Source organism: Elephas maximus, chromosome 2 (assembly GCF_024166365.1).
Source record: "Elephas maximus indicus isolate mEleMax1 chromosome 2, mEleMax1 primary haplotype, whole genome shotgun sequence".
Taxonomy (NCBI): domain Eukaryota; kingdom Metazoa; phylum Chordata; class Mammalia; order Proboscidea; family Elephantidae; genus Elephas; species Elephas maximus.
Window position 1 is genome coordinate 49,699,379 of NC_064820.1, and position 22,157 is coordinate 49,721,535.

Here is a 22,157-nt window from a genome sequence, read left to right on the forward strand (position 1 = left end):
TTTTCAAATCTGAATCACCTGGGAAACTTAAAAACAAAAACGCCTTTGCTGGACCCTCTCCCCAGACCAAATAAATCAAATCTTTGGAGGTAAAGCCTGGGCTTCTGCAACTCCCTGGTGCTTTTGATGTGGATCAAGGCTGAGAACTGCCCCTGCAAGCACCAATATTGGGTCATTTATCTTTTGCCCCACCCAGCAAAACCCAGTGCCGTCGAGTCGATTCCGACTCATAGTGACCCTATAGGACAGAGTAGAACTGCCCTGTAGAGTTTCCAAGGAGCGCCTGGCGGATTCGAACTGCTGACCCTTTGGTTAGCAGCCGTAGTGGTTTGAAATGCCATCTCTATCGTATATTAAATTTTTATGTCTATGAAGCTTTTTAAGAAAATCTCTATTCTGTTCATATTGCTATTGCGCACTGACATTTGTTTGCTTATATACTTAATAATGTCTCTCCCGTCCCCTGACACCACCACCCTTCACTTCTGCCACCACTTGGTAAATGTTGAAAAATTCTCAGATGCGGCTTATGCTGTGTGAAGGAATCATTTAAAAGGTGTACAAACCAGTAGCCATTGAGCGGATTCCGATTCACAGCAACCCCATGTATTACAGAGTAGAACTGCTCCACAGAGTTTTCAAAGCACATTGCCAGGCCTTTTTTTCCAAGGCGCCTCTGCATGGGTTCAAACAGCTAACCTTTCGATTAGTAGTTGAGTTATAAGGTATGAGAGACTCTTAATAAAGCTTTCAAATCCACTTTTTACGATGATAAAAGTAAGAGCTTTTGTTCTGCAACTTTTTTCCTCATCCATGACCATAGCCCCCCAGCCTGATGACATGATAGACTTTCCTGAGTTTTGTGCAATAGAAAAGAAACTAGTTTTTAAAGCATTCCTTAGGGCCACCAGTCAAGGTAGTTCACCGATTCTTAGTGAATGTATTACCTTAGAGCTGAAGAAAATTACCAGGCAGCAAAAAAGCAGTTTCTGCTTTGACTTGCAAACTTTTTTTTTTTTAATAGTTTTTATTGTGCTTTAAGTGGAAGTTTACAAATCAAGTCAGTCTCTCACAAAAAAACTTATATACACCTTGCTACATACTCCCCATTACTCTCCTCTCAATGAGACAGCCCGCTCCCTCCTTCCAGTCTCTCTTTTCATGTCCATTTTGCCAGCTTCTAACCCCCTCTACCCTCCCATTTCCCCTCCAGACAGGAGATGCCAACATAGTCTCAAGTGTCCACCTGATGCAAGTAGCTCACTCCTCATCAGCATCTCTCTCCAACCCATTGTCCAGTCCAATCCATGTCTGAAGAGTTGGCTTCGGGAATGGTTCCTGTCCTGGGCCAACAGAAGGTTTGGGGACCATGACCACCAGGGTCCTTCTAGTCTCAGTCAGACCATTAAGTCGGGTCTTTTTATGAGAATTTGGGGTCTGCATCCCATGACTTGCAAACATTTTTAATCCCCTAAAAATAAGCTATGAACTACAAATAGGCATGAGTGTTCCTGCACTGTTTCCTAAATTAGTTATATCTGAGAAGATGAAGACTATATTTATTTTTCTGCTTATGGCCACCTGCTTGTGATTCAACACATAACTTCATTCTGTATCTTAATGCCATTCCTTATTTGTTTGGAGGGAGGCATTTTCCCTCTGAGAAAAAGGGAAGGTTTGTGTTTTGGGAATGAAATGTAAATAAGATGAAAATCCTGATACAGAGGGGACTGAGTTTCTGCCATATGGATATTGAATCATGACTTGTTCTTCTCCTCCTGTGTTTGAAATTTCTGGTTTACTTAAAATGCACAGTCTCTCCACCCTCAGGGAGCTAACAGTCAAGACAGTCTTGGGCAACTTTCTTAACTTCAGTCAGCCTTAGTTTTTTGTTTTTTTTTTTTTTAATCTGTTTAGAGGGATGACAATGCCTCACCTGACAGGGTTGGCATGATCATTCATTAATTCAATAATTAATGCCTAGCATTTTAAAGGTATAAGGAGCCTTGGTGGCACAGTGGTTAAAGCGATTGGCTGCTAACTGAAAGGTCAGTGGTTCGAACCCACCAGTTGCTCTGTGGAAGAAAGATGTGGCAGTCTGCTCCCTTAAGGATGAAGCCTTGGAAACCCTATGGGGCAGTTTTACTCTATACTCCCATAGGGTCGCTTTTAGTCAGAATCGACTCAGTGGCAATGGGAATTTTTAAATTGCAAAGATATATTTTTAACCTAGCAAATTTTAATAATCATTTTAAAAAAATTACAGAAAATTTTACCAAAAACCAAACCAGTTGCCATAGAGTCAGTTCTGTCTCATGGTGACCCCATGTGTGCAGAGTAGAACTGCTCAGTAGGGTTTTCACGGCTGTGACCTTTTGGAAGTAGATTGCCAGGCTTTTCTTCCAAGGCACCGATGGGTAGATTTGAACCACCAACCTTTTAGTAGCCTAGCTCTTAACTGCTTGTTAGTAGCCTAGCTCTTAAATGTTTGTGTCACCCAGGAACTCCATAGAAAATTTTGAGCATATATAGAAACGGTGCAAAGAACATAATAAACCTCCATGTACTCACCACCCAGCTTCAAAAAATGATCAGTTCATGGCCAGTCTTGTTTCTTTAAATCTCCTTCTACTCCTTCCACCCTTGATTATTTTGAAACAAATCCAGACATACTATTTTATCTAACCATCATTTTTAAAGAGTAATGTTTGATCCCATTTAAAGCTTAATTGAATACTTTTAAGCATTTTAAACTACATTTATAACATTTCATTTTCTTTTACTTTATTTGATTAACAAAGAAACTTGCAAAATACTTAATAATTCTTGTAAATATAACAATTTACACATATAAACAGGGGTAAACCTTAAGTGATATTAAATGCATACCAATGCTATTTATAAACAATAAAATTTCACCTTAAAATCTCAAGTCTAAATAAATTATTTAATTCTTTATTTTAAATTAGAAAATTATTTTGTTACGGTACCATGACACATTCTCTTCACATGAAAAGTACATAAAATGCCAATTTTATACAGGCTTATCAAAACAAAAACATTGATGTTATGTATGGCTTTGCATCTATTAAACATTTCTGTTTTTAAAGCTAAGTCTTCCCAGTGTTAAAAGATGCTTAACCACAAAGAAACTGTTATGTCATCTCAGACCCCACAGATGTGGGCAGCCCCCACCCCATCTGCTGCATTTGCCGATTAAACTCCATTTATTTTTTGTTTTGTTCTATACTGAACCATTTTCATGATCTTCCTGTTAGGGCCCAAATTCTTACTGATATCTAATTGACATTTATTTGACTGTTATATAACTTTGTCTAACTCTGAGGTAAGAGCTGTAAGATAAACACTAGTGACAAAAGGTATTTGAAGAGAATGAATCAGATGGCTAAAGAAACTTGGGGATCCCTGATTTAAATTCAGTGTTAAACTCCAAACACTGAGTAGCTTGTGTGTTTTAAATATCATAAGACTGTAAGGTACTAATAAAAATATCTAAGATGGTGGTATACTAGCTGCCAACTCATCAGCTCTCCGACTCGTAGTGACCCCCGTGTGTCAGAATTAAACTGTGCTCTGTGGAATTTTCAATGGCTGATTTTTCAGAAGTAGATCACCAGGCCTTTCTTCTGAGGTGCCTCTGGGTGGACTCGAACTGCCAAATTTTCTGTTAGTGAGAGGAGTATAATATGCAATAGTCCTAGACATATTTGACTATGATTGCCCTTGTTTTTCATGGTGTCCCTGTAAAACCTAAAGCAGAGTCTGCAAATTGGCAACTCGAAGGCCAAATCTGGCCTGGCATTAGTTCCATTTGGCCACAGAGTGTTTTTTAAATATTTGATCCACAATTTAAAAATTGACTGATTTCACCAAAAAAAAAAAAAAAAATCTTGGTTTCTAGCTTCTTTTAAAGAATTAAGAAGTCTGGCATTCCAACATAGCTACACTGGCTGGAGCTACGTGTGGGCTGCTTTGTTATGCTGGGCTTACACGCTGCCCTTGGCCCATGTCATTAATATGGAACACCTGCCCACCTTCACTGATGCAAGAACATCTGCTCAGCCCTCCTAGGCATTCCAGTCTGCAACCCTGATGTCAGGGAACCTCAAATGCAAAATACAGCATGGGAAGAGCCAATCTAAGCCCATCAGATTGGGTGGACTGGCCCTGGGTGGTGAGTGTGTGGGGAGCAGGGGAGACCTTGGCTGAGTGGCTGGGAGAAGGAGCCTGTGAGATCAAGTGAGAAGTCTCTGTTGGTGTGAGTGGTTAAGTGCTCAACTACGAACCGGAAAGTTGGTGGTTCATACTCACCCAGAGACATTTCTAAAGATAAGGCCAAGCGATCTGCTTCCAAAGGTCACAGCCTTGAAAGCTCTATGGACCTGCAGTTCTACTCTGCATGAGTCAGAGCTGACTTGATGGCAACTGGTGTTGGTTTTGATAGGCTGTATGCTTCTAAGAATTTGTCCGTTTCATCTATCAAGTTTGTTTCTGTACAGTTGTTCATAGTATTCTGTTATGATTCTTTTTGTTTCTATTGGGTCAGTTGTAATGTCTCCACTTTCATTTCTTATTTTGGTTATTTACATCTTTTCTTTCCTCTTTTTTTTTTTTTTTGGTTTTGCGATCAACTGGGGCAAGAGGTAGTGTTACTGAGTAGCACGGCTGTTAAGCTCTAGGGCTGGACTGCTCACATTCATCTCCTGTTAATCTAACAATTTCCCCGTGGAGATCTTGACTTGTGTTGAGAAAGAAACCAAACCTGTTGCCGTAGAGCCAGAAGAGCTAAGGCAAAAAGCTAAGAATATGCGGATGGATTTTAAGTGAAAGATGGATTTTCAAATGAAGTATCTTTGTTAACGATTCCCCGAGATGGTGCACCACATCTGAAGGAGATTGTGCTGCAGCTTGGCTTTTAGTGCATTTTGCTGCCACACAGAGAAAACGCAGCTCTTCCTCTAAGCAAAGCAGGGCCTGGCCTTGCCAACTGAAGAAGAGGTTATCTGGGAGACTTGCCCAGAAGTTTTGTAATTTTAACTCAGACGTAAAGAACAAAGGCGAGATGGTTTGCCTTGATACTGTTTTCACAGCAGGTTGCAAGTCAAGAAAATAAATTACCAAGTAAACTGTTTTCTTTCATCTTGTTTAATGCATTGCTATGTAGCAACAGTAAGCTAATAATTAAGGACCATTCCACCTCCTCCAGAGACTTTGATGTACAATGATGTGACTCCATATTTTTGGCTTTTGCGCTCATTAATGTCCATAAAAATTGGTCAGAACCAAAGTGGCAAAAAAAGAAAAAAAAAAAAAAACTCTGTATCTGAGAAAAGGGGAATTTAATTGCATCTGCATTTAGATGTCATAATTTCCATTATTTGCTTGTTTTTTCAATATGCTGTGGCTTCATGTTTTGGGTTGCTGCCGTTACTAAATCGTACCTAAGTGTAACAATCGATAAATTGGTAAATTAGCTCATTCTTTCTTCAAGAAGCTTTTATCGAATGGCTGATAAGTGCCAGGCACTGTGCTGAGCTCTAGGAGAAGATAGAGAAGAATAAAGGGCAGGTCTTAGCCCTTAAGATGCTTATCTAGTTGAGGTACAAGTAGGTCGATGACAATGCATTCCAGAGATGAGGTGCTATGAGAGAGGCATGCCAGGGATCTTGTGAAAGGCCAGCAAGGACAAGAGCCAAGGCATTTATCCCACTTCCAGCCTCCTCTCTCCCTATCCAGAAATAGGAATAGTCCTGGGCATCAATCAACCTCTTCTTTCCTTTCCTTATTTTTGTTTATTTGATAGGGTCGCTAAGAGTTGGAATCAACTCGATGGTAACAGGTTTGGGTTTTTTTTTTTTAGTATTTAACCATAATAACAGTATAGTCACTGTATACTTAATTGTAATAAAGTGATATCATCAAACGGAGTCATAAATTTATATTTCTAAAGAAATCTCTCACGTTTTCATCCAAGTTTTTGGTTTGGAATGCTCAAGTCCAAAAATCAAGTTCAACACACATTTACACCTTCTCTTCATTACATCATTACATAACTGCCAGATTATATCATACATGCCAAACCACTGAGAATCACAGCCCAGCCAAGCTGACACATAACCTTCGCTATCAAAGCCAGCGTTACTGTTGCCTTACACCTCAGCATTTGTTACTGCCAGACGTGCATCATTCATGCACAAAATAGTCCAATAGTAGATTTTTTACTATTGTCATAAATGTGAAATGTCAGATAATGAGATATTGAATAATGAGGAGAAGGTGTATTGAACAATTTCATGTGTAGAACATGGAGCTCCATGCCGAGGGAGAAAAAAGAGGGAGTGGAACGTACGGGTAAATTAAGCCCAGTTTCCATCTTCATGAAGATGAGACACTTTGGAATATGTAGAAAGTACTGTGGGGATTCAGGAGGCTGTGATTATTTCCAACTGCAGAGCCAGGAGAAAAAAAAAGACCATGAAGGCATTCTAATTGGGCAGTATTTATTACTCTGAGGCTACCATAGACCTGTTTATCCTCCATATCCACATTTTCAAAATAAGCATTGGGCCTGGAGGCTGATACCCAGGAAATAAGTCTAGAAAAAAATTAGCCATTGTCATAGAATGACATAAAAATAAAGAGTAGACCCTGAGACCAGAAGTACTAGATGGTGCCCTGCTACCACTACCAACTGCTGTGACTGGGATCAAAACAGACGGTCCTGGACAGAGTGAGAGAAAATTATAGAACAAAAAATCAAATTCATAAAAAAAGACCAGACTTACTGGTCTGACAGAGACTGGAGGAACCCCTAAGACTATGGCCCTAAGACACCTTTCCAACCTGGAACTGAAGCCATTCCTGGAGACTACCACCCAGCCAAACAATAGACAAGCACATAGGATAAACAATAACACCTGAGAGGAAGTACTCCTTAGAACGATCAGTTACAAGAGATCAAAGGGCATTATCTGCCCAAGAGCTAAGATGAAAAGGCAGGAAGGGGAAGAAAATCAGAATGAAAGAAAATGGGGAAGCCAGGGCAGAAATGAGGAGAGTGCTGACACATTGTGGGGAGTGAAAACATGGTCATGAAACACTTTATATACAAATTATCAAATCGGAAACTAATTTGCTCTGTTAGCTTTTACCCAATGCACACACACACACACACAAAATAGAAGCAACTAGTATAGGAAAAGTTGCAAACACAAATAAAGGGAATATAATATATTGTTATTTGAATAAATGTAAGAACTTTTGAAAGCTGGTATTAATGGGAAATCATTATCACCATCATTGCTATCACATTATTATTTTAGAAATCTGGCTTTAAAACAATCCAAGGCAGTGTATGTATTTTCTTAAAGTTCAAGAAAGAGGGAAACTGTTTGGCTAGAAAGATTTAAAGGCTGTGAGAGCTTTCCTAAAATGTTAGATTGAGGTGTATCTGTACGTACATTTTTCTTCCTACTGAATCATATGTTATCAAGTGTCTACTATGGATATGAATCAACTTTAACGTGTATAGTGCTTTCAGATCAATGGTTGCAAAGCAATTTCATGCTCTTTATGAGTCCTGTATAGTACATAAGCATGGGCTAGTAACTTTCTTATTCTCTGTTCTTAGGATGAACTAGCCCCCGCCAAATTTTTGAGACAGCTCACGGCTTAGAGGAAGGCTCATCTAAATAAAGGCCAGCTAAAGTGACATTGCTGGGATTTAATCCTTCTCTGGCAGCCCGTGTGACCAGAATGCTGATTCTTTCCTGGGGTCCAGATTACTGGCTCGCTGGAGCCCTGCGATTTGAGGTCAGGAAAAGCCGGAAATGAAGCAGGTTTGAGATAAGCACCAGCAGCAGGAACTCGAGGGCCTCCACTGGGTTTTCACACACCAGAATGAGATAGTCCCTGGCCATCAAAGGAAATAGTGAACTGGAGCCTTTGTCCTGGGACACAGCCACCCACTGCGCAGCGTCAGACCCCATGAGTGGCCAGAAAGTTCCTGGAGACTAATCAGGGAAGTGGCTCTCGGTAGCTGGACATGCCAGACTGTGCAGTCGGTGAAAGGCTGGAAGTTCACCACGCGGGAAGGTGTGAAATGTCTTGAGTGAGCAGAGCAGCAATTTGCCTGCCTGGGCAGACTGCTGCCGAGTTTGCCTCTGCCCCCTGACCAAAGCCCTGAGGCTGAGGTTGCTCTCAAGGACCCTGGGCTCTGGCAGTACCCAGCACCCATCTCCGACCCACTGGCCCCCTTCCGCTCCTCCCCACACTGCCCTTGACGGGCGCCTCTGCTGAGATGGAGACGTGAGCCTGAGGTGGACTATGACAGCAGTGTATGCCAATGGAGGCAGCCTGGTGAACCTCCACTGCGCCGGGTGGGATCGGCGGGACAGCGTGGAAAGTGACTGCCAGACAGAGTGCAGCAAGGAGGACGAGGGGCAGCCCCGCCAGCTGACTCCCTACGAGAAGCTGACACAGGACATGTCCCAAGATGAGAAGGTGGTGAGAGAGATCACACTGGGGAAACGGATTGGCTTCTACCGAATCCGAGGGGAAATTGGCAGCGGAAACTTTTCCCAAGTAAAGCTCGGGATTCACTCCCTAACCAAAGGTAGGATCTGACTTACCCAAGGATCACCCCCTGTGGCATTGGGACCTGGTTTAGAAGCAGAGCTAAGAGACTGGGACCAAGGAAGCTATTGAAATTTCTTTGGCTGAGCCCTTGCTATGTGCCAGCCCTATGCCAGATGCTAACAGTATCTCGGTTAATTTTTCACAGTGATGGTATGCTGCTGATATTTTTTATTTCCACTTTACAGATAGGAAAACTGAGACCCAAAGTTAAGTGTGGCTTGCCCAATGCTGTAGGGTTAGTAGCTGGAAGAGTCGGTCATGGGTTTTAAGAAAGGAGACTCTTTCACCTCAGGAATATTATAGAGACTTTACGTAGGGGTAGAATTTGAGCTGGACCTCAAGAAGGGATAGGATTTTGGGTGGCAGTGATTCTAGGAGAGAGGAGGGTTAGTTAGAAGGAGAAGGTGAGCAAAAGCATGTAGATGAGAAAATGACAGTTTCCCTAAACATGAGGGGATGGTGGAAGAAAGGGCTGGGAAACTAAGTTGATGCTGAATCATGGTGGACTTTGAGCATTTTGCCCTAAGGAGCTTGGAGTGTTTTGCTTAGCACTCAGGCTTATGTACAGTCAAACACCTCCTTGGTTTGGAGGGTTAGGGTCATGATTTCATGGGACTTTGCAGTTAATTGGCCTAATAACATGTTTAGTGCTTCTGTTCTACCCCTTAGTTCATTGCGTAGTGCTTGGGGTCTTAAAAGCTTGCAAGTGGCCGTCCAAGGCACAGCAGCTGGTCTATATTCACCTGAAACGACAGAGGAAGAAGGAGAGTCAGGAATAGGATGAGGGTATGGAATATGTGCTTAATGGCCTCCATGAACAACTGTCTCTTTTGCCATGAGACCAGAAGAACTGGGTAGTACCTGGCACCACTGAACATTTTGATCAAAGATTCCATAGAAGAATTCTGATCAAAAGGGAGAAAATGCAGAACAGAATTTCAAATTCTCATGGACTCTATAGACTTTCTGGAGCCATGGAGACTAGACGAATCCCTGAAACTATTGCCCTGAGATAATCCTTAAACCTTAAACCAAAACTATCTCCTAAAGTCCTCTTAAGACCAAACAATAATTTAGCTTAACTAATAAAATAGGTCTGCCTTGAGCATTATGCTCTTTTAAGATCTATCTATACGGAATCAAATTGACAACAGCAACTCGAAAGATTAGACGGAAACCTCACAGGGCAGTAAGTTTATGTTAATGAGGGAGGAACAACTCAGAAATGGAGGGTGAGAATGGTTGCACAACTCAAAGAATGTAAATGCCACTAAATTGTACATGTAGAAATTATTGAGTTGGTGTATGTTTTGCTGTGTATATTCTCAATGACAACAAAATAGAATTTAGAAGGAAAAAAAAAAACAAAGAATTATCAGGATTTTTGCAATTAAAACAGGGCTTTTGAAAGATGAACCCTATAGTGGTGAGAATGAAGTTTGGGATGAGAGGTGGAAGAGGTAGGGAGATGTCAGAAAGTTACTGCGATAGTCCAGCCAGATGGAGGGGACCCTGAGCTAGGATGGCACAGTCAAGATAAAAGAGGGAGCTGGGCAATGCTGGAGAATCTGTGATGGATGTGGAACTGAGGGTTTGAAGAAGGCAAATTAATGTGAAGCTGAGACTTGACTATGCAGACTGAAAGAATACTGATGCCTTTAATAGAAATAGAAAAATGTAAAGAAAGGAAGAGAAATTTTTGAATGAAAACTTTGACATCCAGAAGGAGCTGTGTACCAGGCAGTTGGATGCACAAGTTAAGGGCATGGGCCTGAGGTCATACCAGAGTTGCACTGATGAGATCACAGAAGTAGATGGCAATCACCCAGGGAGACAGTAGAGAAGAGTGATGAGCAACTTTTTACACTAATTCAGTAAAAATAAAAATGCTGTATTTTTGCTTCTTTCTCCTTCTCTTTTCCATTCAAAATGAAAATGGCCTTTTCAAATCTTATTTTAAGAATTATGCATTCAGAATGTAGCAACATGAAGGCAGATTTATATTTTTTCTAAAATAGAAAACTTATAAAAGTAATTGGATCTGTAGGACATTCGACCCTTACAAGGGAGGTTGCACAACTTTGTCTTACGTACTTTGGACATGTAATCAGGAGGCACCAGTCCCTGGAAAAGGACATCATGCTTGGTAAAGTAGAGGGTCAGAGAAAAAGAGGAACACCCTCAATGAGATGGATTTACACAGTGGCTGCAACAGTGGGCTCAAGAATTACAATAATTGTGAGGATGGCACAGGACTGGGCAGTGTTTCATTCTGTTGTACATGGGGTCATTATGAGTCAGAACCAACTTGACAGCACCTAACAACAGCAACAGGACATTCAACAATATCGAAGGATACAATGGAGAAAGTGAAAATATCATTCCCTAAATACAACACCCCCTAAGCAATTACTGGATTACATTCTGATTGGCTTTTTACGTATACATAAGTATATGTATCATGCAGTGGTTTTTGAACATGCCAAGGTTATCCACCATTCGTTCTTTTTTTAAAAAAATATTTTATTGTATTTTTGGTGAAAGTATACACAGCAAAACAGGTTCCCATTCAACAATTTCTACACTTATTGTACAGTGACATTGGTTACATTCTTCACCTTGCGTGAATGTTCTCATTATTTCCATTCTAGTTGTTCCATTCCCATTAACTTCATTTCACTGCCCTGCTCCCCATCATCCTCATGCATGGTTTAGAGTAACTATTGACCATTTGGTCTTATATAGTTAATTTTTTAAAGGGGAATAGTACTGAAGTACTCACAGTACTCATTCTTTACTTTTTGAGTTAACGTGCTATTTAGTTAAAAGATGACTTCAGGGAATAGTTTCGGCTCAAAGTTTAAAGAGTATCTCAGGACAGTAGTCTCAGGGATTCCTCCAATCTCTTAAGGCCCAGTAAACCTGGCTTCTTTGAGAACCTGAAGTTCTGTTCCACATTTTTCTCCCTTTCTATCAGTATCCATCTACCATGACCCTGATCAGGACATTCAGTATTGGTAGCCAGGCACCATCTAGTTCTTCTGGTCTCAAGGTAGAGGAGGCTGTGGTTCATGAAAACAATTTGTCCTGCAGACCAGTTCCTTCTCTGATTCTTGGGTTTCCTTCTTTCTCTTTTGTTCCAGGTGAATAGTGATGAATAGTTGTGTCTTAGATGGCCAGCCCCAAGCTTTAAGACTACAGATGATGCTGACCAAACTAGGATATAGAACATAAACTTTATTAACCAAATTATATATAACATGTTGTTGTTGTTGTTGTTAGGTGGCGTCAAGTCAATTCAGACTCATAGTGACCTATGTACAACAGAATGAAACGCTGCCTAGTCCTGCACCATCCTCACAATCATTGTTATGCTTGAGCCCATTGTTGCAGCCACTGTGTAAATCCATCTCGTTGAGGGTCTTCCTCTTTTTTGCTGACCGTCTACTTTACCAAGCATGATGCCTCTCTCCAGGGACTGGTCCCTCCTGATAACATGTCCAAAGTATGTGAGACGAAGTCTCACCATCCTTGCTTCTAATGAGCATTCTGGCTGTACTTATTCCAAGAAAGATTTGTTCATTCTATTTATAACATAAAATTTGTCAATAAATCCCTTTTCTTGTGTATGACTTAGTAGCATCAGTTACATTAGTTCAGCCAGTATTCAGGGCTACCTTTCCTATCACCATAAACAAAAAGTGACTGCTATCTAGAGAATGAGTCCCTATCTTTCTCACACCAGGCCAGTAACCACCAATGAACATTGGTCTCTCTATATATACCTATTCTTGTCATTTCATAAAAGTGAGTTCATACAATATTTGTCCTTTTGTGATTGACTTATTTTGTTCAGCATAATGCCCTCTAGGTTGATCCACATTGCAAGATGTTTCAGGAACTCACTTTTCTTTATGGATGCATAATATTCCATTGTGTGTATGTGACATATTTTGCTTATCCATTCATCCATTGATGGGCACTTAGGTCGTTTCCATCTTTTTGCTATTGTGAATAGTGCTGCAATGAACATAGGTGTGTATATGTCTGTTAGAGTCTTTTCTATTAAATCCTTAGGGTATATACCTAGGTGCGGAATTGCTGGATCATAAGGTAGTTTTATTTCTGAAAGATAAAAAAATAACAGAACATGTAGGGAGATGAGGGGCCATAAATTGAGGCAGAAGACATTATTAGGAAGGGTGAAGGAGAAAGTGGATCACGCCAAACTAGGAGAGGAACTCAGAAAGGAAAGAGTGTCCAGGGCTGCAGAGTGGTCACAGAGGCTGAAGTCTGAGCACAGGCTACTGGATGGGGCCAACGTTGAGCTGTTTCATAAGAGCCCAGATAGATGTTAGATTCCAGCAGAGAGGAAGCAGAGTGGTATAGTGGGAATAGCATGGACTTTGGAATACAAATTTGGCTTCAAATCCTCATTTGGTAACTTAATAGGCATCTGCCTTTGTGGATATTAAGTAACCTCTTTGGTTTGCAGTCACATCAACTATAAAATAGAGATAATGATTCTTATCTTAGACTTGATGGGAAAATTAGAAATAACATATGTGGAGTACATGGCACATGGTAGCCACTCAATAAATGGTAGCTTATCATTGGTACAACTTTAATTTTTAAAGTTACTTCAAAAGGAAATTTAATATTACTACAGTAATTAAAAACCAATATCACTTGCTATAAATAAAAGGTAATGGTAAAAGTAAATGCAATACAAAGAAACTAAAAACATTTTTAAAGGAAAATTACCAAGTAACAGAAAATAATTTAAAAAACATGCCAACAATCATCTGAGACTTTCTCTTTGCCTTAATTAGGAGAATTGAAGAACTGCAATGGGAGTAATGTTTTTATGCTGTGATTCAGTGTTATTTAAGGCTGTTTCCATGCACTAAAATCATCTTTTGCCCCATGAGTGTTTAAAGGTTCCACTTTGGGAAATACTGACCTCATCTAGTCCTTCCATATTTTACAAGTGAGACAATGGAGACTCAGAAGCACCTGTCCTAGGCCATGGCAGAGACAGGATTGGAACTCAGCTTTCATTTTACTCCACCAGGCTACCTTAGGATTTTGGCAGGGGAATTGTGCAGTATGGGGGAGACAATTCTTTCACACTCCACCCTTGACTAGCTACACAACATGGGTGCTGCTGCCTTCTCCAGCACCAGCTTCAGCTAGATTCTGGTCACCCTCTACCCTTGACCAGCTAGACAACATGAGTACCGCTGCCTTCTCCAGCACCAGACTCAGCCAGATTCTGGTCACACTCCACCCTTGACGAGCTAGACAACATGGGTACCACTGCCTTTTCCAGCATGAGACTCAGCCAGATTCTGGTCACACTCCACCCTTGACCAGCTAGACAACATGGGTACCACTGCCTTTTCCAACACGAGACTCAACTAGGTTCCTGCCAGCCTTCATGCTGTCCTTCTCCTTTTCAGCAATAATCCCAAGGAGTCTTGCCCTCAAAATGTCTCAGAGTTGAGGAAACAGGAAATGATCAGGGAACTATAAAAAATATGTATCTAAGACTCAGAGAAGAAGCACAGCTCTTCTTGCAGTCTGCTTCCTGATTGTCCTTTCTGGTCCAGACAGTGTCTAAGAGAAATATGCTAACATATCTGTAAATGGCAGGAAGTAGTCAATATTTTGGAAAGGTACTCGTATAGGAGCCAGACCCTGATGGAATTCCAATTCTTTTTTCCTCTAGCTGTGTGACCCTAAACGAGCTATTTTACTGTTCTATACCTCAGTTTTCTAGTGTAAAAAATGAGGGTAACGTACCAGCTGTATAGGTTTGCTGGGAGGAACAAATTAAAAAAAATTGAATGCCATGTGCCTGTACAGAGCACGTGTTGTTGTGCACCACCGAGTCAGTTCTGACTCATAGCGACCCTATAGGACAGAGTAGAACTGTCCCATAGGGTTTCCTAGGCTGTAATCTTTATGGAAGGTCTCCAAGTTCAAACTGCTGACCCTTTGCTTAGCAGCCAAGTGGTTAACCATTGCACCACCAAGGTTCCTTATACGGAGACATCAAAACCAAAACCAAACACCTTGCTGTCGAGTCAGTTCTGACTCATAGCAACCCTATAGGACAGAGTATAACTGCCCCATCGGGTTTCCAAGGAGCACCTGGTGGATTTGAACTGCTGACCTTTTGGTTAGCAGCCATAGCACTTAACCACTACACCACCAGGGTTTCCACACAGCACATAAAAAAAACATAGTATTTATTAAATGATGACTGTTATTTTTCTGCTTTCAAAGAAGTATGAGTCCTTTAGGCCTGAGAAAGCACCATTTGTTTCATGGAGTAGAAGCCTACTCATATTTAAAAAAGCTCACATTAAAAGAGGTATATTGTGTACAGTGAAATTCTGTGAACACACAGCAAGGAAGTAGAGCCAGGCTCAAGATATTACTCTTCCCAGCTCCTTTTCTTTCTCTGGAGCTGCATGGTTTCTCATTTCTACTTCCCCTGGTGAGTCTGTTCCATCTTCCTATTTCTTTCTGCAGAGTGGCTTTCTCTGCCTAATTACCAGAAGGCACATGGCCCGGAATGGTTGTTGCCAGTACAGCATCCACATAGCCTCTTACCTTTATTGCCTATGTCTATCCCACTAGTTTAATTCTATTTCAGTTTGAATTGTAAAGAGAGAGAATATGAATGCTCACTGGCCAGCCATCTTTGAGTCAAGACATTCCCTTCTGAAGTTAACTGCAGCCCTTAGAATCACGTTGTCTGCTACCCTCTCAGCAGAGCCTGAGGTCCATGTCTCTGAGAAGGGAGAGGAGGGACGGCAGCAAATTGATGGACATGTCCACTAGAGACCATAACCAGCTAAGCTGAGAAGTCTTCTCCACAAGCCAGGAGAAAAACAGTGCCTAATTCTGTAGACAAGCTATTATATGAGCAGGGCAGAAGAAAAAGAAATAATGATAACAATTGTTATTCAAATAGTAATTTCCTTCTCGAGTTCCAAAGTCCTCTTGTGTGTTATATTACAAAATTAACTTGAGACTAGCCCCTTGAGTTTTGGGGAACATGGCATTTTCCTGCTGTGCAGATGGGTGTCTTGGGTGGTCTCCTCCTTCTGACCCGCCGCAGAGTAGCCCTATTGTCAAGAGGTACAATGTCATCCTCTGGTTATGGGACATTATGTGCAAAAGAGGGCAGGTAAGCCAAAAGCAAGGCAGTGGAAAAATCAGTTCAACAAATGATTTAAGAAGCCAGGAAACATAATGGCAGGTAAACGAACACATTAGGCTGATGGAACAGAAAAATGCAACAGAAAAGTAAAACCTGGACTTTACCTCCTTGTAGGTTCACAATGGCCTAGCCCTAGAACCATGCCTCATCTCTCTTCTGAGGTTCTATTCTTTAGTGAGCTGCCAGGTCAAGGAAAGAGTAGGAATGTGAGAATGAAAGGAAATTAGATGCGTAAAAGCAGATGGATGTGAGGAGATGAAGAAAGAGAGTGGCAGGTCAGGGAGTGGGGAATGGAACTTGGGGGAGGAGGACAGCAATTGAGAATTAGAGGCTGTGGTTTGTTAAAAGGAGAGAGGACATTTGGCCATTCTGAGAGAAAGGAGGAACATCCCTCTAAAACCTTTAGCTCTGAAGGAGGAAGGAGTCTTATTAGTGAGTGGATTAGAAAGCCTTGCTGGGTACTTCAAGTGCCTCGTCCCATTGCCAGGCCACATCAGATTATGTAGTATAGATAGTGCTTTGTACAAGCATGGTCCACATACAAAGCCTACTTGTCATCAGATTTTCTGGAAAACATGCATAGTCTAGGTAAAATAATTAAGGAGGTTCCGAGGAAGGCAGAGGCTTCCAGTGCCAGAGGCAGCTCCCAGGACAGTAGTAAAGGAAGGCCGCAGCTGCTCTGGATCCCTGGAAAAAAAGGGTCCTATATAAGCCTCTAATGACTGGAGTTTAATAGCAAATAGCTATACAACAGCTTCCCTTGGGTCCTGCAAGCTGATAGGGCAGGCTGAGAGCCATTGGGTCCCCTTTTAGACTGATTAGAAATTTCTCAAAAGAGATGACGCATTTGGCATCTGAATATTTTATGTCCCATCTGTTGTCACAAATAAAAGTGAGAGACGGCGGATGCCTATCCTTTTCTCTGTTGCTGACGTTTCCTTTCCTTGTCTTAGCCTCCTGTCTGTTACTCTGGTTTCATGTTTCCAAGACTCTTTCTTCCTCTCTCCCAATTTATTTATGCATTTGTTCACTCATTTTTTTTTTTTTAATAAACATCTGAGCACAGACTTTGTTCTGGACCTTGGAGAAATGAGTTAAGACAGTTCTTGCTTTATAGGAACTCGTAGACGTGTAATGGAGACAGATAGGAAACAGTGCATAAGTGCTGTCACAGAATATGGCAAAAGGGTTTGACTCAGGGAAGAAAGAGCATGTTGAGCAGGAAAGGCTTGTGTAGGGTCTTGGAGTATGAGGAGAAATTTTACAGGTCACAGGAGAAAGGAAGTTCCAGGCAGAGGGACAGTCCCCACTACTACTTCTTGCCGTACAACAGCCCTGCTTCACTCTCACCACCTTGGCTCTTTGAGACGTTTGAGTTTGCAAGTCCTAGTTTGAGGAAGGAGCCCTGGTGGCGCCAGTGGTTAAGCATTCGACTGCTAACCAAAAGGTCAGCAGTTCAGATCCACCAGTCTCTCAATGGAAACTCTATGAGGCAGTCTGAGGAATGTGTTGCCCGTTAGGTAAGATGTGTGTGGCAGACTCCTCATCAGATGTAGAGAAGGAGGAGGCATACCCCTCTCATCTGTCTACTTCCCTTACTCTTCCCTGCCACCACCAAGAGAATCCTCTCTCTGGGATTGCTATAGTTACCACCTAAGCCAGCGCTCTGCCCTCAGGCTTGCTCCTCTTCTCTTTGTTTCTTATGCTGCAGCCACAGTGCTGGAAAGCAGATTAAGGCACTCCCTCTTAAAACCTTGTAATGTTTAACGACTGCCCTAAAAATAAGGGCCACGTTTCCTAAAACAACCTCCAAGGCTCTCGATTATTTGACTCCTGCTTTTTTTTTTTTTTTTTTTGCCTAGCGCCCGGCCTGATTTTGGGCCCCTCCTCCTCATTCCTTGTCCTTCTCAGGTCCTCAAACACTAAGTTAGCATCACTGGCCTGGAGCACATGCCACTCCCATCAGTCAAGTCTTGGGCCTCCCTCCTCACCTCTGGGCACAACTTCAGTGTCCTCACTCTAGGAGACCATCCCATTCTCCTGCCCATACCCCTTCCTAGTGCTTACCACACTTGCAAGAATGTTTTTTCAAAGTTTGTCTCCCTTTCTGGACCATAGAGACAAGATCTGTCTTATTGAATGCCTGGCACATAGTATGTGCGCCCTAAATGTTTTTGGAAAGAGTGGACTTAGAGACTGAGCCCTTCATACAACTGCAGTTCCTTCCACCTAGTGACAAGTTAGAATACCAGGGCTTTTAAGACTTTTAGATGTTTATGTATTTATGCTTTGCGGCATGGCTATAATCTAATTTAGCACAAAGTAAAGGAAAGGGGTCAGGACTAGAGTGAGGCAAGCAAAGTACATAAGACACAGAATTTAAGGAAGCACTCACTCTCTCGCTTCCTCACTCTATTCCTGGCCCTAGGAGGGAAACCTTAGCTAAGCATCCCATAAAATTAAAATAAGATTAAAAACCAGTTGCTGTACAGTCAGTTTCGACCCATGGAGGCCCCATATGTGTCAGAACAGGGTTTTCAGTGGCTGATTTTTCAGAAACAGATCGCCAGGCCTTTCTTCCGTGGTGCCTCTGAGTGGGTTCCAACCTTCAGCCTTTCAGTTAGTAGCTGAGGGCGTTAACTGTTTGCACCACCCAGGCTTGTGCTAAAGGGAGGTTTGTGACAGCAACCTGAATCTCGCCCCGCACCTGATTCTTGAACGCTCACAATGTGTAGAATGGTGAAGCGTTGCCACAGGGAGGAGAGGAGCTGCAGAGAGTGATAAATACCTTAATAGAGATCCGAGTCTCTGATGTGGAGAGCGGAGGAGGAGCAATGGGTTATTCTGCAGGCTTTCTACAAGATGGGCAGCTGGGGGGTGGTTCATTACTTTGGTATTTAAAATAACAGCTAACCCAAGGGGATACATAAAGCCAGAAGATTCTGCTTCAGGTAAACAGCCTAAAGAGAATCTTAATCCTAAAAACTGAAAAGTAGGAAAGATGGGGCCCAAAAAAGACCTGAAGGATTGAAGGTGGAAGTCCATTTTCTGGGGTGGACTGCCAGCTCAATTATCCAACCCTAAGTGTTCTGCTTCTTTGATTTATTTTAATTCTATTGTGCTTTAGGTGGAAGTTTACACTGCAAATTAGTTTCTCATTCAAAAATTTATACCCAAATTGTTTTGTGACATTGGTCGCAATTTCTGCAATGTGTCAGCACTCTCCCCATTACTACCCCAGGTTCCCCGTGTCCTGTCATCTGGTTTTCCTGTCCCTTCCTGTCTTCTTGTCTTGCCTTTGGACAGGAGTTGCCCATTTAGTCTGGTACACTTGACTGAACTAAGAAGCACCTTCCTCACATGTGTTTTTGTTTGTTTTATACCCATTGCCATCGAGTTGACTCCAACTCATAGTGACCATATAGGACAGTACAGTGCCCTATAGGGTTTCCAAGGAGCAGCTGGTGGATTCAAACTGCCAGCCTTTTGGTTAGCAGCCAAGCTCTTAATCACTGTGCCACCAGGGCTAGACCTGTCTAGTCTTTAGCTGAAAAGTGGGTTTTAGGAGCAGCTTCAGCTTTGAGTTAGCAGGGTTTCCAGGAGCCAAAGTCTTGGGGGTTCCTCTAGGTTCTATCACACCAGTAAGTCTGGTCTTTTTTTGTGAATCTGAATTTTGTTCTACGTTTTTCTTCTGCTCTGTCTGGGACCCTGTATTGTGATTCCTGTCAGAGTGGTAGGTGGTGGTAGCCGGGCACCATCTAGTTCTTCTGGGTTCGGGGTGGTGGAGGCTGTGGTTCATGTGGTCCACTAGTCCTTTGGACTGATATTTTCCTTGTGTTTTTGGTTTTCTTCATCCTCCTTTGCTCCAGGTGGGATGGGACCAATAGATGTGTTTTATATGGCTACCTGCAAGCTTTTAAGACCCCAGATGGTACTTAGCAAAGTAGGATGTAGAACATTTTCTTTATGAACTATGTTATGCCAGTTGACCTAGATGTTTCCCTAGACCATGGTGCCCAGCCCTCAGCCCCAGCTACTCAGTCCCTCAAGACGTTTGGATGTCTCTAGGAAGCTTCTATGCCTTTGATCTAGTTATGCTGATTTCCCCTATATTGTATGTTGTCTTTCCCTTCACCAAAGTTGACACTTGTCTGCTATCTAGTTAGTGATTTTCCCTCCCCATCCTCATAACAATCAAAGGTTTTTTTTTTCTATGTATAAACCTTTTCTTGGGTTTTTATAATAGTGGTCTCATACAATATTTGTCTTTTTGTGATTGACTTATTTTGCTCAGCACAATACCCTCCAGATTCATCCATGTTGTGAGATATTTCACAGATTCATCAGTCTTCTTTATCATTGCATAGTATTCTATGTATATATACCATAATTGTATGTATATATACCATAATTTGTTTATCCATTCATTTGTTGATGGGCACTTAGGTTGTTTCCATCTTTTTGCTATTGTGAATAGTGCTGCAGTGAACATGAGTGTGCATATGTGGTTCTGCTTCTTTATGTTTTGCCTCCTCAGTGCTCAATATTGCTTCCCCCAGAGGAAGGGAAGCGCTGGCCAGATCAGACACTTGTGAATACACTCCAGAAGCCCTAATGGGCCTGCTTTAATATACAGATAAGATGCCTGTTTGACACTATTGTTGGTAGCTGCTGTCTTTGAGTCAGCCTGCAGCCCATGGAGACCCCATGCCCAACGGGATTGGACTAGTATGATCCATAGGGTTTTCACTGGCTGATTTTTTTGGAAGTAGGTCTCCAGGCCATTCTTCCTAGTCTGTCTTAGTCTGGAAGCTCCACTGAAACCTATTCAGCATGTTAGCAACAGGCAAGCCTTCAATGACAGAAGGGTGGTGGCTGCACATGAGGTACACTGGCTGGGGACCAAACCTGGGTCTCCAACGTGGAAGGTCAGAATTCTACCACTGAACTACCACCATCCCCACTTTAAACTAGTGGCACCTATTTTCATGCTAATAATCACTGTGCCAAAGTTCTTCAAAGCAGTTGTTTTACAAGTAGGCTGAACATGTACCCTGCAATCCTGTTCTCACTGTCTTCTTGCTTGGTAAATTCTTCTTTATCCAGTAGAAAGTCTGATCCCGTTGGAACCAAAAAATGAATTTTACTTCAGAGTAAAAAAGTTTTACTTTGGAGTAGAGATTGATTCATTTTCAAATATTAGCCATTTTTATTACACAATTAGTCTATTTCATTACAGAAAAAATAGAAAATACAGATAAGTGAAAAAAAAAAATGAAAGGAAACCCATTTATGATTCCCCAATTAAAGAGTAATAATGATTCTGAACATTTTAGTGAATAACCTGCCAGACTTTTTTCTATGCAAATGTGTACTTGTATTTTCCTCCCTTGTTATACATTGAACATCTTTTTATAACAATAAATAAAGATCAGCCTCGTCATTTTTGGTAGCTGCATGATGTACCATTAGAGAGATGTACCACACTTTACTTTAACGATCCATCTTGCTGGACCTGCCAGCTCTTTCTAGTATCACAGTAGTCTGCTTTGCTTTAGTTTGAAATTTTTTTTTTTAATTGTTGTAAAGATATGTATAACACATTGGCCAAAACAAGATTTTTCATGTGTGCAATTTAGTGACGCTAATTACAGTCATCGTGTTGTGCGTCCGTCACCAGATCCACATTTTCCATCACGTAAACAGAAACTCAATGCTCCCTAAACAATGCTCCCCTCTTTTCCCCTCCCGCTCATCCTGATAACCACTAATAAACTTTGGTCTCTCTATATTTGCCTATTCTAGATATTCCATATAAGTGAGAGAGTATAATATTTGTCCTCACAGTAACTTTCTTATACATACATCCTTGTACGTGTGTCAGACTATTTTCCTAAGATTAATTGCCAAAAGTGAAATGGCTGGGTCAAAGGGTTATGACCATTTTTAAGGCTTTTGATACATAATTCCAAACTACAGCCCAGAAGCGTTGGACCACTTTAATGCTCCACCAGTGGCACATTGCAGTGCTCATTTCCTCCTGTCCTCACTAATGTTCCTAAAGCCACATGTGTTCTGATGTGTCATGTACTGTTGTATTATGTGCCAGATACTGACAAAATCGAATAAAATGTTCCCATGCGGGAAAGGATGTACAAGGAGTAGACAAACCAGGGAGTCAACATTTATAGGTCAGTGTGCTGGGATTAAATCCATTGCTGTCGATTCTGACTCACAGTGACCCTATAAGACAGAGTAGAGCTGT

At 41.6% G+C, this 22,157-nt stretch overlaps 1 protein-coding gene across 1 annotated transcript in view; it reads left to right on the forward strand.

The window, feature by feature from the left end:
- Nucleotides 1–22,157, forward strand: part of NIM1K (NIM1 serine/threonine protein kinase) — a 70,471-nt gene that overhangs the window by 43,644 nt on the left and 4,670 nt on the right. The window contains exon 2 of the mRNA XM_049863251.1: nucleotides 7,652–8,635. Within this exon, the coding sequence (XP_049719208.1) occupies nucleotides 8,347–8,635 (289 nt within the window). The 5' untranslated portion in view covers nucleotides 7,652–8,346. The remainder of the gene's footprint in view (nucleotides 1–7,651; nucleotides 8,636–22,157) is intronic.